Source organism: Halichoeres trimaculatus, unplaced genomic scaffold (genome assembly GCF_033239565.1).
Source record: "Halichoeres trimaculatus isolate MK-OKI-2021-1 unplaced genomic scaffold, fHalTri1.1 fHalTri1_scaffold_20, whole genome shotgun sequence".
NCBI classification, from domain to species: domain Eukaryota; kingdom Metazoa; phylum Chordata; class Actinopteri; order Labriformes; family Labridae; genus Halichoeres; species Halichoeres trimaculatus.
Window position 1 is genome coordinate 18,217,115 of NW_027437198.1, and position 12,100 is coordinate 18,229,214.

Here is a 12,100-nt window from a genome sequence, read left to right on the forward strand (position 1 = left end):
AAAATTCTAAAACATAATTGAAAAACATTTTTTCTACCTGGAAAAAGATAGATCTCTAATACTCAAAATGAGTAAATTTAAACCCCAAATTTTGAACTGGAGGTGGCCTCAGTACTTTTGTTTATTTCTCCATACACCATATCTTTATCTTTATCTCCTACTTGATCCAACAGCACATTTAATTGAAAGTTACAGTAACATTATTGTACACATAAAATTTCCAGTCTCCTCTTCAAGTGTACACACTGATATTTTCTACCACTTGAGCAAAAGTTGCAGACTACAGTTTGGCTCCTGGGGCTGGCCTCTCTACCTGAATAGTTAAGGAGGCGGCTGCAGGGTCATCAACAAGCCAGAACAGCTCTCCATTAGTTGGCACAACACGAGCTGCAGGGAAAGCCGGTCCTTCTCTTCCCTCTAGGACTTCCTGCAAGAAAGCCACATTTGTTACAGTACAGCAGCAATGTTACATAAGTTAGCAGAATGAAACCTATTTCTACAGAGTCTGTAGGACGTCAACTTGGTACGAACACTGTTGTTTTGGTAAGCTGAAATAAAACTGAAGCAGAAATCTACTGTAAGACTTTTTTTTGCATTCATACTTAAACTACAAATACTGGTCTAATCCTTTTTGAATTATTGTTTAGTCTTCTTTTTCTTGTTAGTCACTGCAATTAATGACTTAACATGGCCATAAGTTCATACAGCATGCCAAAACAATATAGCAAAATAACACATATTGTATTTTAAATTTGTTAGCTAAAAGAGACTTTAGGTTTTTACCTTTAAAACTGGGGCTTTGCTCCCTCCCGTGGACACAAAAGCCACACAGCGAGCAGAGTTCACCACTGGAAAAGTCATAGTTACACGCTGTGGCGGTGGTTTGGGAGAGTCACTGATGGGGGCCACAACTTTCTTGGTTTCCTGAATATAGAGTACACCAAAAACCCAGCTTTCTTTCATACATTGGCTGACAGTCACCAAAATAATATATCACATGGTAATATAAGACCCAAAACCCAAGAGTATACAGTGGTTGTCACACAGACGATGAAACATGTGGCGTTTAGTTCACAGACATTTATCAAGAAATGAGGGTGAAGACCACAAAGTTTAACTTGAATCAAAACAAATCACTGATCCATAAATTAATGAGGGAGTGTCTTGAAATGTTAAACCTATTGCTGTAGAAAAGTTGTAAAACATCTGGAATCTGATTAAAGAACGAACCCCAACTTGAATTAGTAGGCTAGCTAGAGTTAAAATAAATGATGTGCTGCAAGAAGAAGCTGTATTTCTTTACTGTGAGTTGTTAAATTTAGAGACCTATTGGCTGAATGCCAAAACATGTGAAAGGTAATGAATGGTTCCGAAATTGTAGACATTCCAATTTTTGTAATAGATTTATAAAAATCAAAATGTCAAACATAGAGAATAAACCAAAAAAGAAAATTTTGTTTCTCCAGTGTTGGATTGTGAATGCTACTGAGTCATTCTTACCTGGTTTATAACATGGTATGAGCTTTTAATTACTTTAATGAACTGTTGAAAGACTGAGGTGAATTTGGTTGATAATCTAAACAGGAGCATCTTTTTGCTTGAATGCCAAGGAGATTCACTCAAGTACCCACCTCAAGAAGAGGGTGGTCAGGGAAGAGGGAGCAGGTGTGTCCATCAGGGCCCATACCAAGTAGCAGCAGGTCAAACACAGGGAAATCCTCACCTGGGAAGGCCTGTGAGTTTAAATTAAGAAAAATGCTTTGAATACACACCTAATATACAAGACACACCTGTGGGACTGCAACTAGAACTTATCAGAGAACAGAAACAGACACTACACCTCCTTTAGTTTCCGTGAATAGTCCTCAGCACACTGATCCACTGGCAGGGAGTAGTCTATTGTTAGGATCCCACTATCAGGAATGTTGACTTTGGAAAACAGCTGATCCTGGAGACGAAATTAAGGGTTACACTGGACCCTGTATGTTAATGCATCTATAAAACTCCACAATTCTCCTCACAACTCTGAATTGTTACCTTGTAGAGCCCACAAGTGCTCTCAGGGTCATCAAATGGAACCAGACGCTCATCACAGAAACCAACCAGCCACTTGCTGCAGTCCAGGTCTGTCTGAGAAAGCAGCTCTTTGCTCAGCATGGACACAAGGCTTCCTCCAGAGAGCCCTAAGGTGAACCTGCCACGAGAGCTGATGGCCTTTTCTGCTCGAGACATCACCAAATGGGCCAACACTGGGCCAAGCTCCACTGAGGAGGGGAAGACCACAACTCTTCTGCCAGCCATGAGACAGCCTTCTGATTCAAAATCAGTTACTGGGCAAAAGAAAATGGGAGAGGAAGAGAAAAGAAACTGGTTTTGAGAAATGTTTGAGGAAGTTCACAACAAAATTGAGCAAGTCACCATGACATGGCTGATACAATCCACCTGCACACTAACTGTCCTATCCTCACTCTTTTACAATATTGAAAGCTTAATATTGATATATTATGCATTTTTATTATTATTATAGTGCAAATAGAGAATCTGACGTAAAGCTATCAACTCCAGCTTATTTTGTAATGCATTTGTCTGAGTGGTTCCTATCACAAGCAGAGTTAGCGCAACGCTTGATATTTAACTCTAACTTCTTCGGTGTCAGAACATGATTAAAAAACAGAAATAAGACATACTTTACCCTATGCGAGATACAGTCTATATGCGAGATTCAACTGAGTATCATGAGGGGGATTTTCAGTCGGCAAAGTTAATTCAATGCTCTACTTCCTGGACGGCCTGTCAACCAGCCAATAATATTCCATGGGAAATCCGCAGTGCATTCTGGGCAATGTAGTAATTGTTGGGGGCGTTCGCAAACGTTACACCGCCGGAAATAGTTAAGTTTGAACAATAAAAAAGGATTTAATGAAGTTTTGGGTTGAAGTGCATTTCGATCAGGTCAAGTAGTTTTAAATGACACAGCCGGTAAGCTGGTAAATAATCATACATAATTTTTTTTAAGTTTACGGGGTGGTGATAGTCCTCCCAGCCGGCGTGTGGTGACACTCTCTCATGAACACGAACTTCTGGATAGACTCACGCGTATCTTTCCAACATGCACTGCACACATCTCTTATCGAATCACACAATTTAACTTCATATAACTTAAACGTCCAACCAATTGACTGCAACAAGTCATCCGCGTTTCTCTTCAGCTCGGCATACACACGAATACCATGTCGACTATCTTCTCTTTCCAGACTCAGCTCGTCTCCATCATGGACGCGTTATCGAAAACAGCTGTAATTGAAATAAGCAAACTGGTGGAAATTGAGTCAAAGATGCTGAAAATAGAAATCACCAGAGGGAGGAACGAAATAGCTTCGCTCACTGAGAAACTGCAGCTGATGGAGAAACTGCTCTTCATGGCACAGGGGGGCAGACAGGACGTTACCGCTGCAGCATGCATGGTGAGGGAGGATGAGGTGTGTGAACCTGACAGAACAAGGCCTGCAGTGAAAAGGTAGGTCGGTTTTGACCCATGTCATTCAATTCTGTAGTTTGCACAGCTTTGTTGTGTGCAACGTGATTGATGAGACATGTGTTGCGTCCTAGGGAGGGCCGATGGGAAAACATAACTTCATCCACTGAGAGGAGCACTTTACATCAAGGTGAAGAGTATGCAGCTGCTGAAGTGAGTCTAGCAGTAAACCCAAGGCACAATCACAGTATTTTGTTTTCTTTCTAATGGGTTCATTTTTGCTTTCTCACTAGAGTATTGGTCCACCTAAGGGGCCTGAATTAGTATTGGTCAAAGAAGAGCCACCAGAGCTGGACAATCAAGACACTGAACACAAGAAAACATGTGAAAATAGTAAGTTTTGAGTAAGATACTATTGAAAAAATTGTGTGAACATTTTTTGACTTGGCTTTAAGGAATTGTGCAAGTGTTATGGTCATTGCCAAAACATAATACTCCATGCAGTGCAGCATGTAAGTCATCTAACTCTACAATGTTAAAAGGTGAAAAAATGAGTGTAATCAAATGTTGTTTACAGGACGGGAAGCTCTCTTAAATACGCAAAGGTGTCCAGAAGAAGTGCACCGTCCAAAACCTGTTGCAGAACATCAGCATCCTCAATTGTCTTGTTTTGTAAACCTGGGTACCCAGCCGCCTGTCACTGGAACAGGAAGAGGGGACACACAATGGAATCCACAGCTAAGACCTACATACACAACCACTGACGCTGGAAAAAGCTTTCCCCAAAATGTTGGCCCTCAAAGTGCAGGTGTTCTCAGAAACATGAAACTTCACAACCTGAGAAACTCAGCTGCTAAAAGGTTTGGCTGTTTGCAGTGTGGCAAGGGTTTCAGGTGCTTCAGCCAGCTTGAAATACATCAGAGAAGCCACACTGGGGAGAAGCCTTTCAGGTGCACGCTGTGTGGAAAGAGATATGCACAAAAAGGGCATTTGTATACACATCAGCGCACACACACCGGGGAGAAGCCATACTGCTGTCCAATTTGTGGAAAGGGATTTATCCAGAAATGCACTCTTGATATGCACCAGCGCACACACACTGGAGAAAAACCTTTTGTTTGTGTTAAATGTGGTAAGGGTTTTACAAAGAACTGTAATCTGAAAAAACACCTTGCTGTTCATTTAGATTCTAGTCTGGATATGTTATCTAGTGAATCTAGTGCACCAACATTTAGTGCAACATTCATAAGTGCAACTTAAACACTCTGTGATTACTTTTTCTTTTGTTTGTTTGGGATATGACTGAGTAATAAAGCTATCTTTGCTCCACATGTGAGTTTGTGTGACCCTCTACCTTTAATCAATCAAATATAATAGAAATGCTTGGAAATATGGTTTCTTGAGGCAACCACTACAGTGCAAGCCAATTTGGATGATGGGCAATGATATAAGACAGAGAAAATCACTTGATATAAGCAATAGCACTATTTGATAAAAAGAAAACTATTCCCAACTCGTTGTAGCCTACACATTTCTTTTTGCCTGTCTCCTGTCTTTAACATCAGCATCTCATTCAGGAAGACAGGCATGGAGGTTTAGCCAATCACATGCAATGTAGGTCGAAATATAGGCTGAGCCTTCCATAGGCAAACATATCGTTCTCCCACAAGCCTTTGCGGCACAACCACACAACATATATGAAGAAGGGGTAGCGTCGTATATCTGGATATTTGCCATTCCTTTTAAATATTCTACCTCTTTATTAGGAAGATGTGCGACACAGCAAACCAGAATTTTCGGACTCAATTAGCCGCAATCCTGGAGAAGCTAACTAAAGCAGCTTTGTTTGAAATAAGCAACCTGGCTGACGAATGCTCCTCCGTCCTTCACACCGAGATATCCCTTCATAAGACGGAAAATGAGGCGCTGAAGAAGAGGTGCTATTCGCTGGAGGTCCAGCTGAGAGCAGCGAGGGAGGCACAGACCTATCCTGCAAATGTCAACAGTGTCAGCCGCCGACACCCCGCAGGTCAGGACCACCGAAAAACATCACTAGACAGTCGTTTCTATGCTATATCACTGTAGGGACGCCTGGGTAAACTGTCAGTAGCATGCTAGTCGGTGTTAGTTTGGACTCTTTCCCTTTCACTTCAGTTATATGAAAAAGTATTTTCCTCTTACAACTACTCTGTAAAAAAACAAGACAGTCAAAACTTTAAGCTAACAAGTCTTATTTCATCTGGATGTATATTTTTCACATGATCACCAATTACAAGGGGTTACAAGTTTATCTTTTTATCTTTCAGGACAGCTGCCACACTCCCCTGCTATTGATGGAGTGTTTGGAAAGGACTGGTGCATGGATCTGTGGAGAGAAGACCATAAATTCCCCCCTCACCGGAAAGACACGGTTGACCCTTCTGCGATGACAAGTATGGGACCACAGGTCAGTAAATCAGTAACCAACCAGTGGACGAACACTGAGGTTTTCATTGTCATGTGCTCAAGAATTAGTCAGGCCATTAGAGACAGTTGCTAATTCAGTTTCCCTTTGTTTCCTTGAACTATAATCAAATACTGTGTGAGAACAGGCATTACAAAATTGTTTAAGCTTGTGTAGCTAAGGTGACAGCATGATCATTGTGTTTAAAGTTGTTTTACATGTTTTCCTGTTGGTAGACCATTGACCTAATGGAGAGAGATCCTGACCTCATCTTTGTGAAGGAAGAATTGTATGATGATCACCCCATTGGTCATCAGATGAGGCTCACAGACAACAGAAAGAGTAAGTAAGGACTAAAAAGACAAAGCTAAATGATCTTTGACTGTTTTTATAGTTAAACTACATCTTTTCTCACCTGTCAGTGGTTGGACTTTTTGAAGAGGACAGCATGCTTCACAGAGCTGTTGATGAGCTGCAGCTTCATCCCGTGGAATTAAACAACTTCCCTATGACAGCTGACTGTCAAACACAAGGCACCCAGCCAACAATTATGGACAAGTTAATCGATGATGCTACAATGAGTAGTCTGGTGGACAACACAAATCCTCCAGCAGCTCCTGGGGGCCAGTACTCAGACTATGCAAACAATATCCACATGAATGCAACCAAAGAACTCATCATTCAGCCGAAACCTATGAAGCCAATGAAACGGTTTGAGTGCTTATTCTGTGGGAAAATATTCAACTATTTGAGCAGTTTGAAAGTACACATCAGGCGACACTCTGGTGAAAAGCCTTTCAGCTGCTCCGTTTGTGGGCGGCGTTTTGCGCAGAAAACATACCTGAAACTGCACCAGCGTGTGCATTCTGGGGAAAAGCCTTACAGTTGTCCGGACTGCGGCAAAAGTTTTTCCCAGAAAAGTTCTCTCAACATACATCTTCGAACACACACAGGTGAAAAGCCTTATAGCTGTGTAGATTGTGGGAAATGTTATGCATACAAGTATGGCTTGAACCACCATCAGTGTTTTCACTGAGTAATAACAGGAACTGGTCTTGGGGGATATCTGTTTAAAATTCACACTCATTCAAATTTTCTCCCTTTATTGGCTCACTGTGGCTTAGCATGTGCCAAAATATGAAACGGTCTGGATGAAATGCAAATAATTAAAACAACCTTTGACAGAAAGAGCAAAGGGTATAGCCTGTATGGTTAACAGTGGTGTAATAAACCTTAGATTTTTAGTTTTTTTTAGGCTAAATGACAAAGCAGTTACACCCCAGTACAGGAAGTTTGCCTTTTTCGGTGTACCATTTACACAAATGTGATTCATTTTTTTTATTGATGAGTGTAAATTTGTGATGACCTCTGCAAGCTTTTATCAGGTGAACTTGAAGGGAGGTGCTCATAAACATTTAGCTGAAAGCAATTCATCCCATTCAAAGCATGATGTCATATGTTCAATGTTACATCTTAAACATACCTCAGTGTCATACTTCAAACTATAAAAGTCTTCAGTCAAATGATGCCAAAAGATTCACTTTGGGAAATAGCTCCATCGTTATTAGACATGTAGCACAAACCTCCAGAACTACCTCTGCTTAATTGTATAGAAGTAACACAACTTGCTCTCGCTTCATTGCCAAAATTTCACACGCTGCTTTTGTATTTCCCACAGTAATACCTCAGTACAGGAAGTAAGTGGGCATATGTCTAAGACAAACTGTGAGGCAGTTGTAAACATATGTGGGTCCCACAGTATTCGTGGGAGTTCAGATATTGTACCTGCTCTTAACTGTTTTGTATGGCTAGTATTCAAATACACATTTTTGTTTGAGTACAGAACAATTTCATGTTTTTCAACATGTTAACCCTTTATGTTCCAGTGATTACCTCTTTTAATTCTTTACTAAGTTGTTCAGAAACCTTATCAATCACATGTGAGCAACATTTTTCAACTTGTAATAAAATATTTCTCCCTAATCCACCACTTTGGCCCAATTTAATAAGTGAATGATCCTTTCTGAAGAAAAAAATGGTGCTGTTGTTACCCTGTTTCTTCAAAACCCTTCTCCTTTACAAAGCACCATTAAACTTGTATATTTCAGAAATTCAGTTTATTGAGTCTCAACTAAGAAGAGTATTTTATTGGGTTTGGAGTAACTTCAGTTAAGATTAGTCTAAAATGATTCATATAAAATGAGTGCTTTCAAATAAAGTTGTACAAACACAAGTGACCATTCTTGTTTCATTGTTTTCACACATTTACCTGCAACGAAAAGTCCTTATTGCTTTAACACACAACTGACAAACACAGGACATACATGCCACACAGCTGACACTATGTTACAAACTACAAGTATAAAAATGTAATTATATTAACTGGTTAATAGAACATAACCATAACAGTTCATACACTAACAGTATTAATCAAACATTTGGACACACCTTCCTATTCAATGTTTTTCTTTATTGTTATTTTCTACATTGCAGATAAATGCTGTTGATATAAAAACTATGAGAAAACATGTGGGATTATGTGGTCTACCCATAGACTGTATCAGACATGGGCATAGTCTCCCTGAAGTCACCCATCTCTTTCTGGACATGGTTTTTTAAAGAAAATTGGCTGAAGTAGCCATACTAGAAGTGATGTGGCCTCAAGTCTCCACATTAACAGCTATAGGGCACCTGTCAGTCACGTGAGCTGAGCTGTGCCTCTGATTGGTATAACTTACAATGTAAATATCTTATGAACTGCTGAGTAAGGAAAAAATTCACCCCGTGTAAAAAAATGGACATCATCTTGCTCAGCTTGAAGTGAGGTTCCTACAAAAACTGCTCCTCCCAGTGGCTGGCTGCATTATAAGTCAAAAAATCTGGCTCGCCAGTAATTCCAGATGGGCTGTGGTCAAACTTTAAAAACTTCATACACCTCACAGAAATGTTTATCACGTCCGATTGTTGCGGTGATTTGAAGATATCATTTGGCTGCCTTGTATTCAAGTTCTCTTTTTTTCTGAAAAGTTCCGTTTTCATTAGTTATAGGAGGTTAAAAACGAGAGGTAGAGTCAAGAAGTGATTAAACTCTCGAAAGAAAAAAAAAAAGTTTTTGTCACCCTGCTCCACTCAGATTCTCCCAGAATCCCTCACAGTCTTTATCACGCTGACTCTGGCTGCACATCAGCTACCAATGGCTGCGCCTGTGGCGGGGGTATTTTGGCTTCAAAACCGTACAATGGTAAATGGCCACTCTATATACAGTCTATGAGTGAAACTAGCAATTTAAATGGGAGACATTTTTCGAACCAGGCTGTTAATAGATGAATTACTGATGGAAAAACAGCTATTTTTGGGCTTGGTGTGTACGTGACTTCCAGTACTTCCAGAGCCAGCCTCAAGCGGACACTCGAGAAACAGCAGATTTTAGCACTTCCACGTTGTCTCATATTCTTAGACCAGAGGTTGCTGCTTGGGTCTACTTCGTGGAGCTTGTAGAGAGAATAACAGACATATGCAAAGCTGTCATCAAAGCAAAAGTTACTGAAGCATCAAAAATATAAAAAAACATTCTGTTTTTGTACCACTTTTTTTGTTTACTACATAATCTGGCATGTCCTTTGATAGTTCTAATGCCTTTGGTATTTATCTTCAATGAAGGATATAATAAAAACAAAGAAAGGACATTGTATGAAAGGGTGTGTCCAAACTTTGACTAGTACTGTACGTCAGAAAAAACCCAAGAGGATGCAGGGAAAACTGCTACTGATCATGCATCTCAGTCATTGACAGGTTAAAGTGGATTCAGTTTTTTTGAATGGCATCACTTTTAATGTGAGCCATCATGTGATGTTTGAGATTGATCTTCTGCGTGAAGGTCTTTCCACATTTCAAACAGCAGAAAGGTCTCTCTCCAGTATGAATACGTAGGTGAGCATTCAGATTGCCTTTCTGGGTGAACCCTTTCCCACAGAAGCTGCAGCTGTAGGGTTTCTCTCCTGTGTGAACAACTTGGTGAATCCTCAGGGCTGATGGGTTTGCAAAGGCCTTCCCACACAGGTTGCATGACTGACTCTTGGAAGAGTACGGAGGCACACATGTGTGCCTTTTGAACTTGTGCCAGTGAGGGAAATGCTGCTTACAAATGCTACAAAAGTTTTCCTTGTGTGTCTTCATGTGATGTGTAAGAGTGCCTTTGTGGAAAAAGGTCCTATCACATATTTCACATTTGAATATGTATCTGTTTGAGTGTGCAGCAGTTTGGTAATTATACATATTTATACCAAATTGTTGGCCTTTACTAAAAGAAGTGTCATGCTCAGATATTTGTTGCTCGTTATTGTTCAACTCACTCGTATTTATCATTGGCTCTGTCTGACTATCAGGAATGAACAGAACATCATCATCGTCATCTTCGCCAATTGGAATGACATGAGTGGCAAAGGCCTCCTCTGGGTTTTCAGCCGATATCAGCTGAATGGATGGTTCTTCAGAAATAGATTTCTCCCCATCTTGATCAAGTGACAGGCTGCAGGAGCTGCTTTCTCCTGAGGGGCCAACTGACAGTGGTTCGTCAGTCATACTTTCTCCATGATCTGTGGCATCACAAAAAAGAAGTCACACACTCAAAACTAATGAAAGCTGATAGATCTTAAATGTGTAGGTTCCCTATGACCAAGTAGTGCTTTACTCTTACCTTCTTCTCTAGGTGTTTCCTGTTGGTAGCTGTCCAGAATGCCCTCCACAAAATCCTCCTCCTTTATTACTGTCACAGCTATTTGGTCAGAATGCACAGCCCCAGACTGGAAAATGAGAAGTCCAGGGGTTAAAAAAAAAAAAAAGTAGTTCAATGGAAAAACATCAGTTTTAGTTTTGACTTGAGCATGAATTAATTGGATCACTTATCAGAAATTTTAGAATAAAGTCATTATCCTGATACCAGTCCAAAATACAGATGTTTTGTTGGATCTGAATGAAGTGGAAGGATGGATGGAGAATTGGTCTTTTATGTGTACAATGTGGTTTTGAGATGGATGCTTCATATGATAGGGTATGAATGATATAATCAATTTGTTAACATAATCATTCTGTACATGCTATTTTTCTTCTTCTTCTTCATATTTTTATTATTTAAAGGCTTTTACTCAGCTCATTGTTGTATAAATAAATGCTGAGTATGTCTTTTGGTTTTTCATTCTTTTTTGACATTAGTAATGGAAGTTTAACTGAAAAAAATGATAAAATGATAAATAAATAAATAGTGGATAGTGATACCTTAAGACATCTTGAGACACAAATATCTTAAGACCCATGGCTGGACACGTCTTCTAGATATGTCTTGACTTACTAAAATGTCACAAGACATTTTCACAAATGTGTCTCAGGACACATTATAAGATGCAGTATGAATTAACATAGATTAATCTAATATGCTTAAGTACTTACTTCTCCTTCTCAAAACCACAGTCTGTATTATAAATGTTTAGTTACTTTAGGCATTGTTACATTTTAATAAAGCCACAGCTTTTCATTTTACCTTATCGACCGCTTGTGCATCCTCAGTACTACTCTCAGAGCAGTCTGGGTCTCTGTCCTTCCACAGGTTTATGCACCAATCTTTCCCAAAAATCGCCTCAATAGTAGGAGACTCTAACAAAGTCAAAGGATACAAATAATAAAAACAAAACAGATATGCATTTGTTCATCCATTAGTAATGATTAATTATTTTTCTGACCCTTTAGTAAATGCAATTTTGAAACTTTCATACCATTCTGCTCACTGTCTGTGCAGCTTGTCTGTACACCCACACTGCGAGAACTTTTACACATCTGACGAGCGTCGTTTCTCACAACAGTAATCTCGCACTCCAGGCTGGATACTTTCTCTGTGAGGGCTGTGTTTGCAGCTTGCAGCCGAGCCAACTCGGACCGGAGACCTGAAGCATCCTTTTCCACCACCTTGCAGACTTGACTCAGGGCAGATCGAGCCATCGTCTCCATTATGAAGGAGAGCTGTGAGTTCAGAGAAAAGCGGTTGGCCATCGCTTGAACCGGCTTCCACAAGCTTCTGCACTATCTCAAGAAAATGTGAGCCTTCAATACACGATGCGAGTCCAAAATTAAACTGGACATTGACCACATACAAAGCCAATGTGCCTAAATGTTGCTAACGATTTTTGATA

At 40.0% G+C, this 12,100-nt stretch overlaps 4 protein-coding genes across 8 annotated transcripts; 2 read left to right on the top strand and 2 right to left on the bottom strand.

Moving 5' to 3' along the window:
- Window positions 1–86: 86 nt before the first annotated feature.
- pgls (6-phosphogluconolactonase) lies at window positions 87–5,436 on the bottom strand. Of its 3 annotated transcripts, none has more exons than XM_074697455.1 (6): window positions 5,336–5,436; window positions 2,038–2,330; window positions 1,841–1,948; window positions 1,632–1,733; window positions 784–924; window positions 87–427 (listed from the first exon to the last, which is right to left on the bottom strand). In XM_074697455.1, the coding sequence occupies exons 2-6, from the start codon at window positions 2,299–2,301 to the stop codon at window positions 281–283; spliced, it is 762 nt and encodes a 253-aa protein (XP_074553556.1). In that variant the 5' UTR covers window positions 2,302–2,330; window positions 5,336–5,436; the 3' UTR covers window positions 87–280. The 3 variants fall into 3 exon arrangements, with proteins under 3 accessions (XP_074553556.1, XP_074553555.1, XP_074553554.1); XM_074697454.1 differs by lacking the exon at window positions 5,336–5,436 and adding an exon at window positions 2,693–2,815 and having other exon boundaries at window positions 88–427; XM_074697453.1 differs by lacking the exon at window positions 5,336–5,436 and adding an exon at window positions 2,688–2,811 and having other exon boundaries at window positions 88–427.
- LOC141810104 (uncharacterized) lies at window positions 2,908–4,847 on the top strand. 3 transcript variants are annotated; one of them, XM_074697443.1, is made up of 5 exons: window positions 2,908–2,979; window positions 3,255–3,517; window positions 3,610–3,688; window positions 3,769–3,868; window positions 4,053–4,847. In XM_074697443.1, the coding sequence occupies exons 1-5, from the start codon at window positions 2,968–2,970 to the stop codon at window positions 4,733–4,735; spliced, it is 1,137 nt and encodes a 378-aa protein (XP_074553544.1). In that variant the 5' UTR covers window positions 2,908–2,967; the 3' UTR covers window positions 4,736–4,847. The 3 variants fall into 3 exon arrangements, with proteins under 3 accessions (XP_074553544.1, XP_074553545.1, XP_074553543.1); XM_074697444.1 differs by having other exon boundaries at window positions 2,923–2,987; XM_074697442.1 differs by lacking the exon at window positions 2,908–2,979 and having other exon boundaries at window positions 3,026–3,517.
- LOC141810106 (uncharacterized) lies at window positions 5,110–7,430 on the top strand. The gene is made up of 4 exons (XM_074697448.1): window positions 5,110–5,504; window positions 5,782–5,921; window positions 6,155–6,260; window positions 6,341–7,430. Exons 1-4 carry the CDS (start codon window positions 5,246–5,248, stop codon window positions 6,952–6,954), a joined length of 1,119 nt encoding a protein of 372 aa, XP_074553549.1. The 5' UTR covers window positions 5,110–5,245; the 3' UTR covers window positions 6,955–7,430.
- A 50-nt stretch (window positions 7,431–7,480) lies between these two features.
- On the bottom strand, window positions 7,481–12,098 carry LOC141810099 (uncharacterized). Its single transcript, XM_074697438.1, has 4 exons — window positions 11,687–12,098; window positions 11,455–11,567; window positions 10,615–10,720; window positions 7,481–10,513 (listed from the first exon to the last, which is right to left on the bottom strand). Exons 1-4 carry the CDS (start codon window positions 11,958–11,960, stop codon window positions 9,723–9,725), a joined length of 1,284 nt encoding a protein of 427 aa, XP_074553539.1. The 5' UTR covers window positions 11,961–12,098; the 3' UTR covers window positions 7,481–9,722.
- Window positions 12,099–12,100: the final 2 nt, after the last annotated feature.

Coding starts and splice junctions, on each gene's coding strand:
- LOC141810104 (XM_074697442.1), top strand. CDS start 3,231: ATGTCGACTATCTTCTCTTTCCAGACTCAGCTCGTCTCCATCATGGAC. Junction 3,689..3,768: donor AAGAGTATGCAGCTGCTGAA/GTGAGTCTAGCA, acceptor CTTTCTCACTAG/AGTATTGGTCCACCTAAGGG. Junction 3,869..4,052: donor CAAGAAAACATGTGAAAATA/GTAAGTTTTGAG, acceptor TGTTGTTTACAG/GACGGGAAGCTCTCTTAAAT.
- LOC141810106 (XM_074697448.1), top strand. CDS start 5,246: ATGTGCGACACAGCAAACCAGAATTTTCGGACTCAATTAGCCGCAATC. Junction 5,922..6,154: donor TGACAAGTATGGGACCACAG/GTCAGTAAATCA, acceptor TCCTGTTGGTAG/ACCATTGACCTAATGGAGAG. Junction 6,261..6,340: donor GCTCACAGACAACAGAAAGA/GTAAGTAAGGAC, acceptor CTCACCTGTCAG/TGGTTGGACTTTTTGAAGAG.
- LOC141810099 (XM_074697438.1), bottom strand. CDS start 11,960: ATGGCCAACCGCTTTTCTCTGAACTCACAGCTCTCCTTCATAATGGAG. Junction 11,568..11,686: donor CACAGACAGTGAGCAGAATG/GTATGAAAGTTT, acceptor TGACTTTGTTAG/AGTCTCCTACTATTGAGGCG. Junction 10,721..11,454: donor ATGCACAAGCGGTCGATAAG/GTAAAATGAAAA, acceptor CTCATTTTCCAG/TCTGGGGCTGTGCATTCTGA.
- pgls (XM_074697455.1), bottom strand. CDS start 2,301: ATGGCTGGCAGAAGAGTTGTGGTCTTCCCCTCCTCAGTGGAGCTTGGC. Junction 1,949..2,037: donor GCACTTGTGGGCTCTACAAG/GTAACAATTCAG, acceptor TTTCGTCTCCAG/GATCAGCTGTTTTCCAAAGT. Junction 428..783: donor GCAAAGCCCCAGTTTTAAAG/GTAAAAACCTAA, acceptor GCTTTCTTGCAG/GAAGTCCTAGAGGGAAGAGA.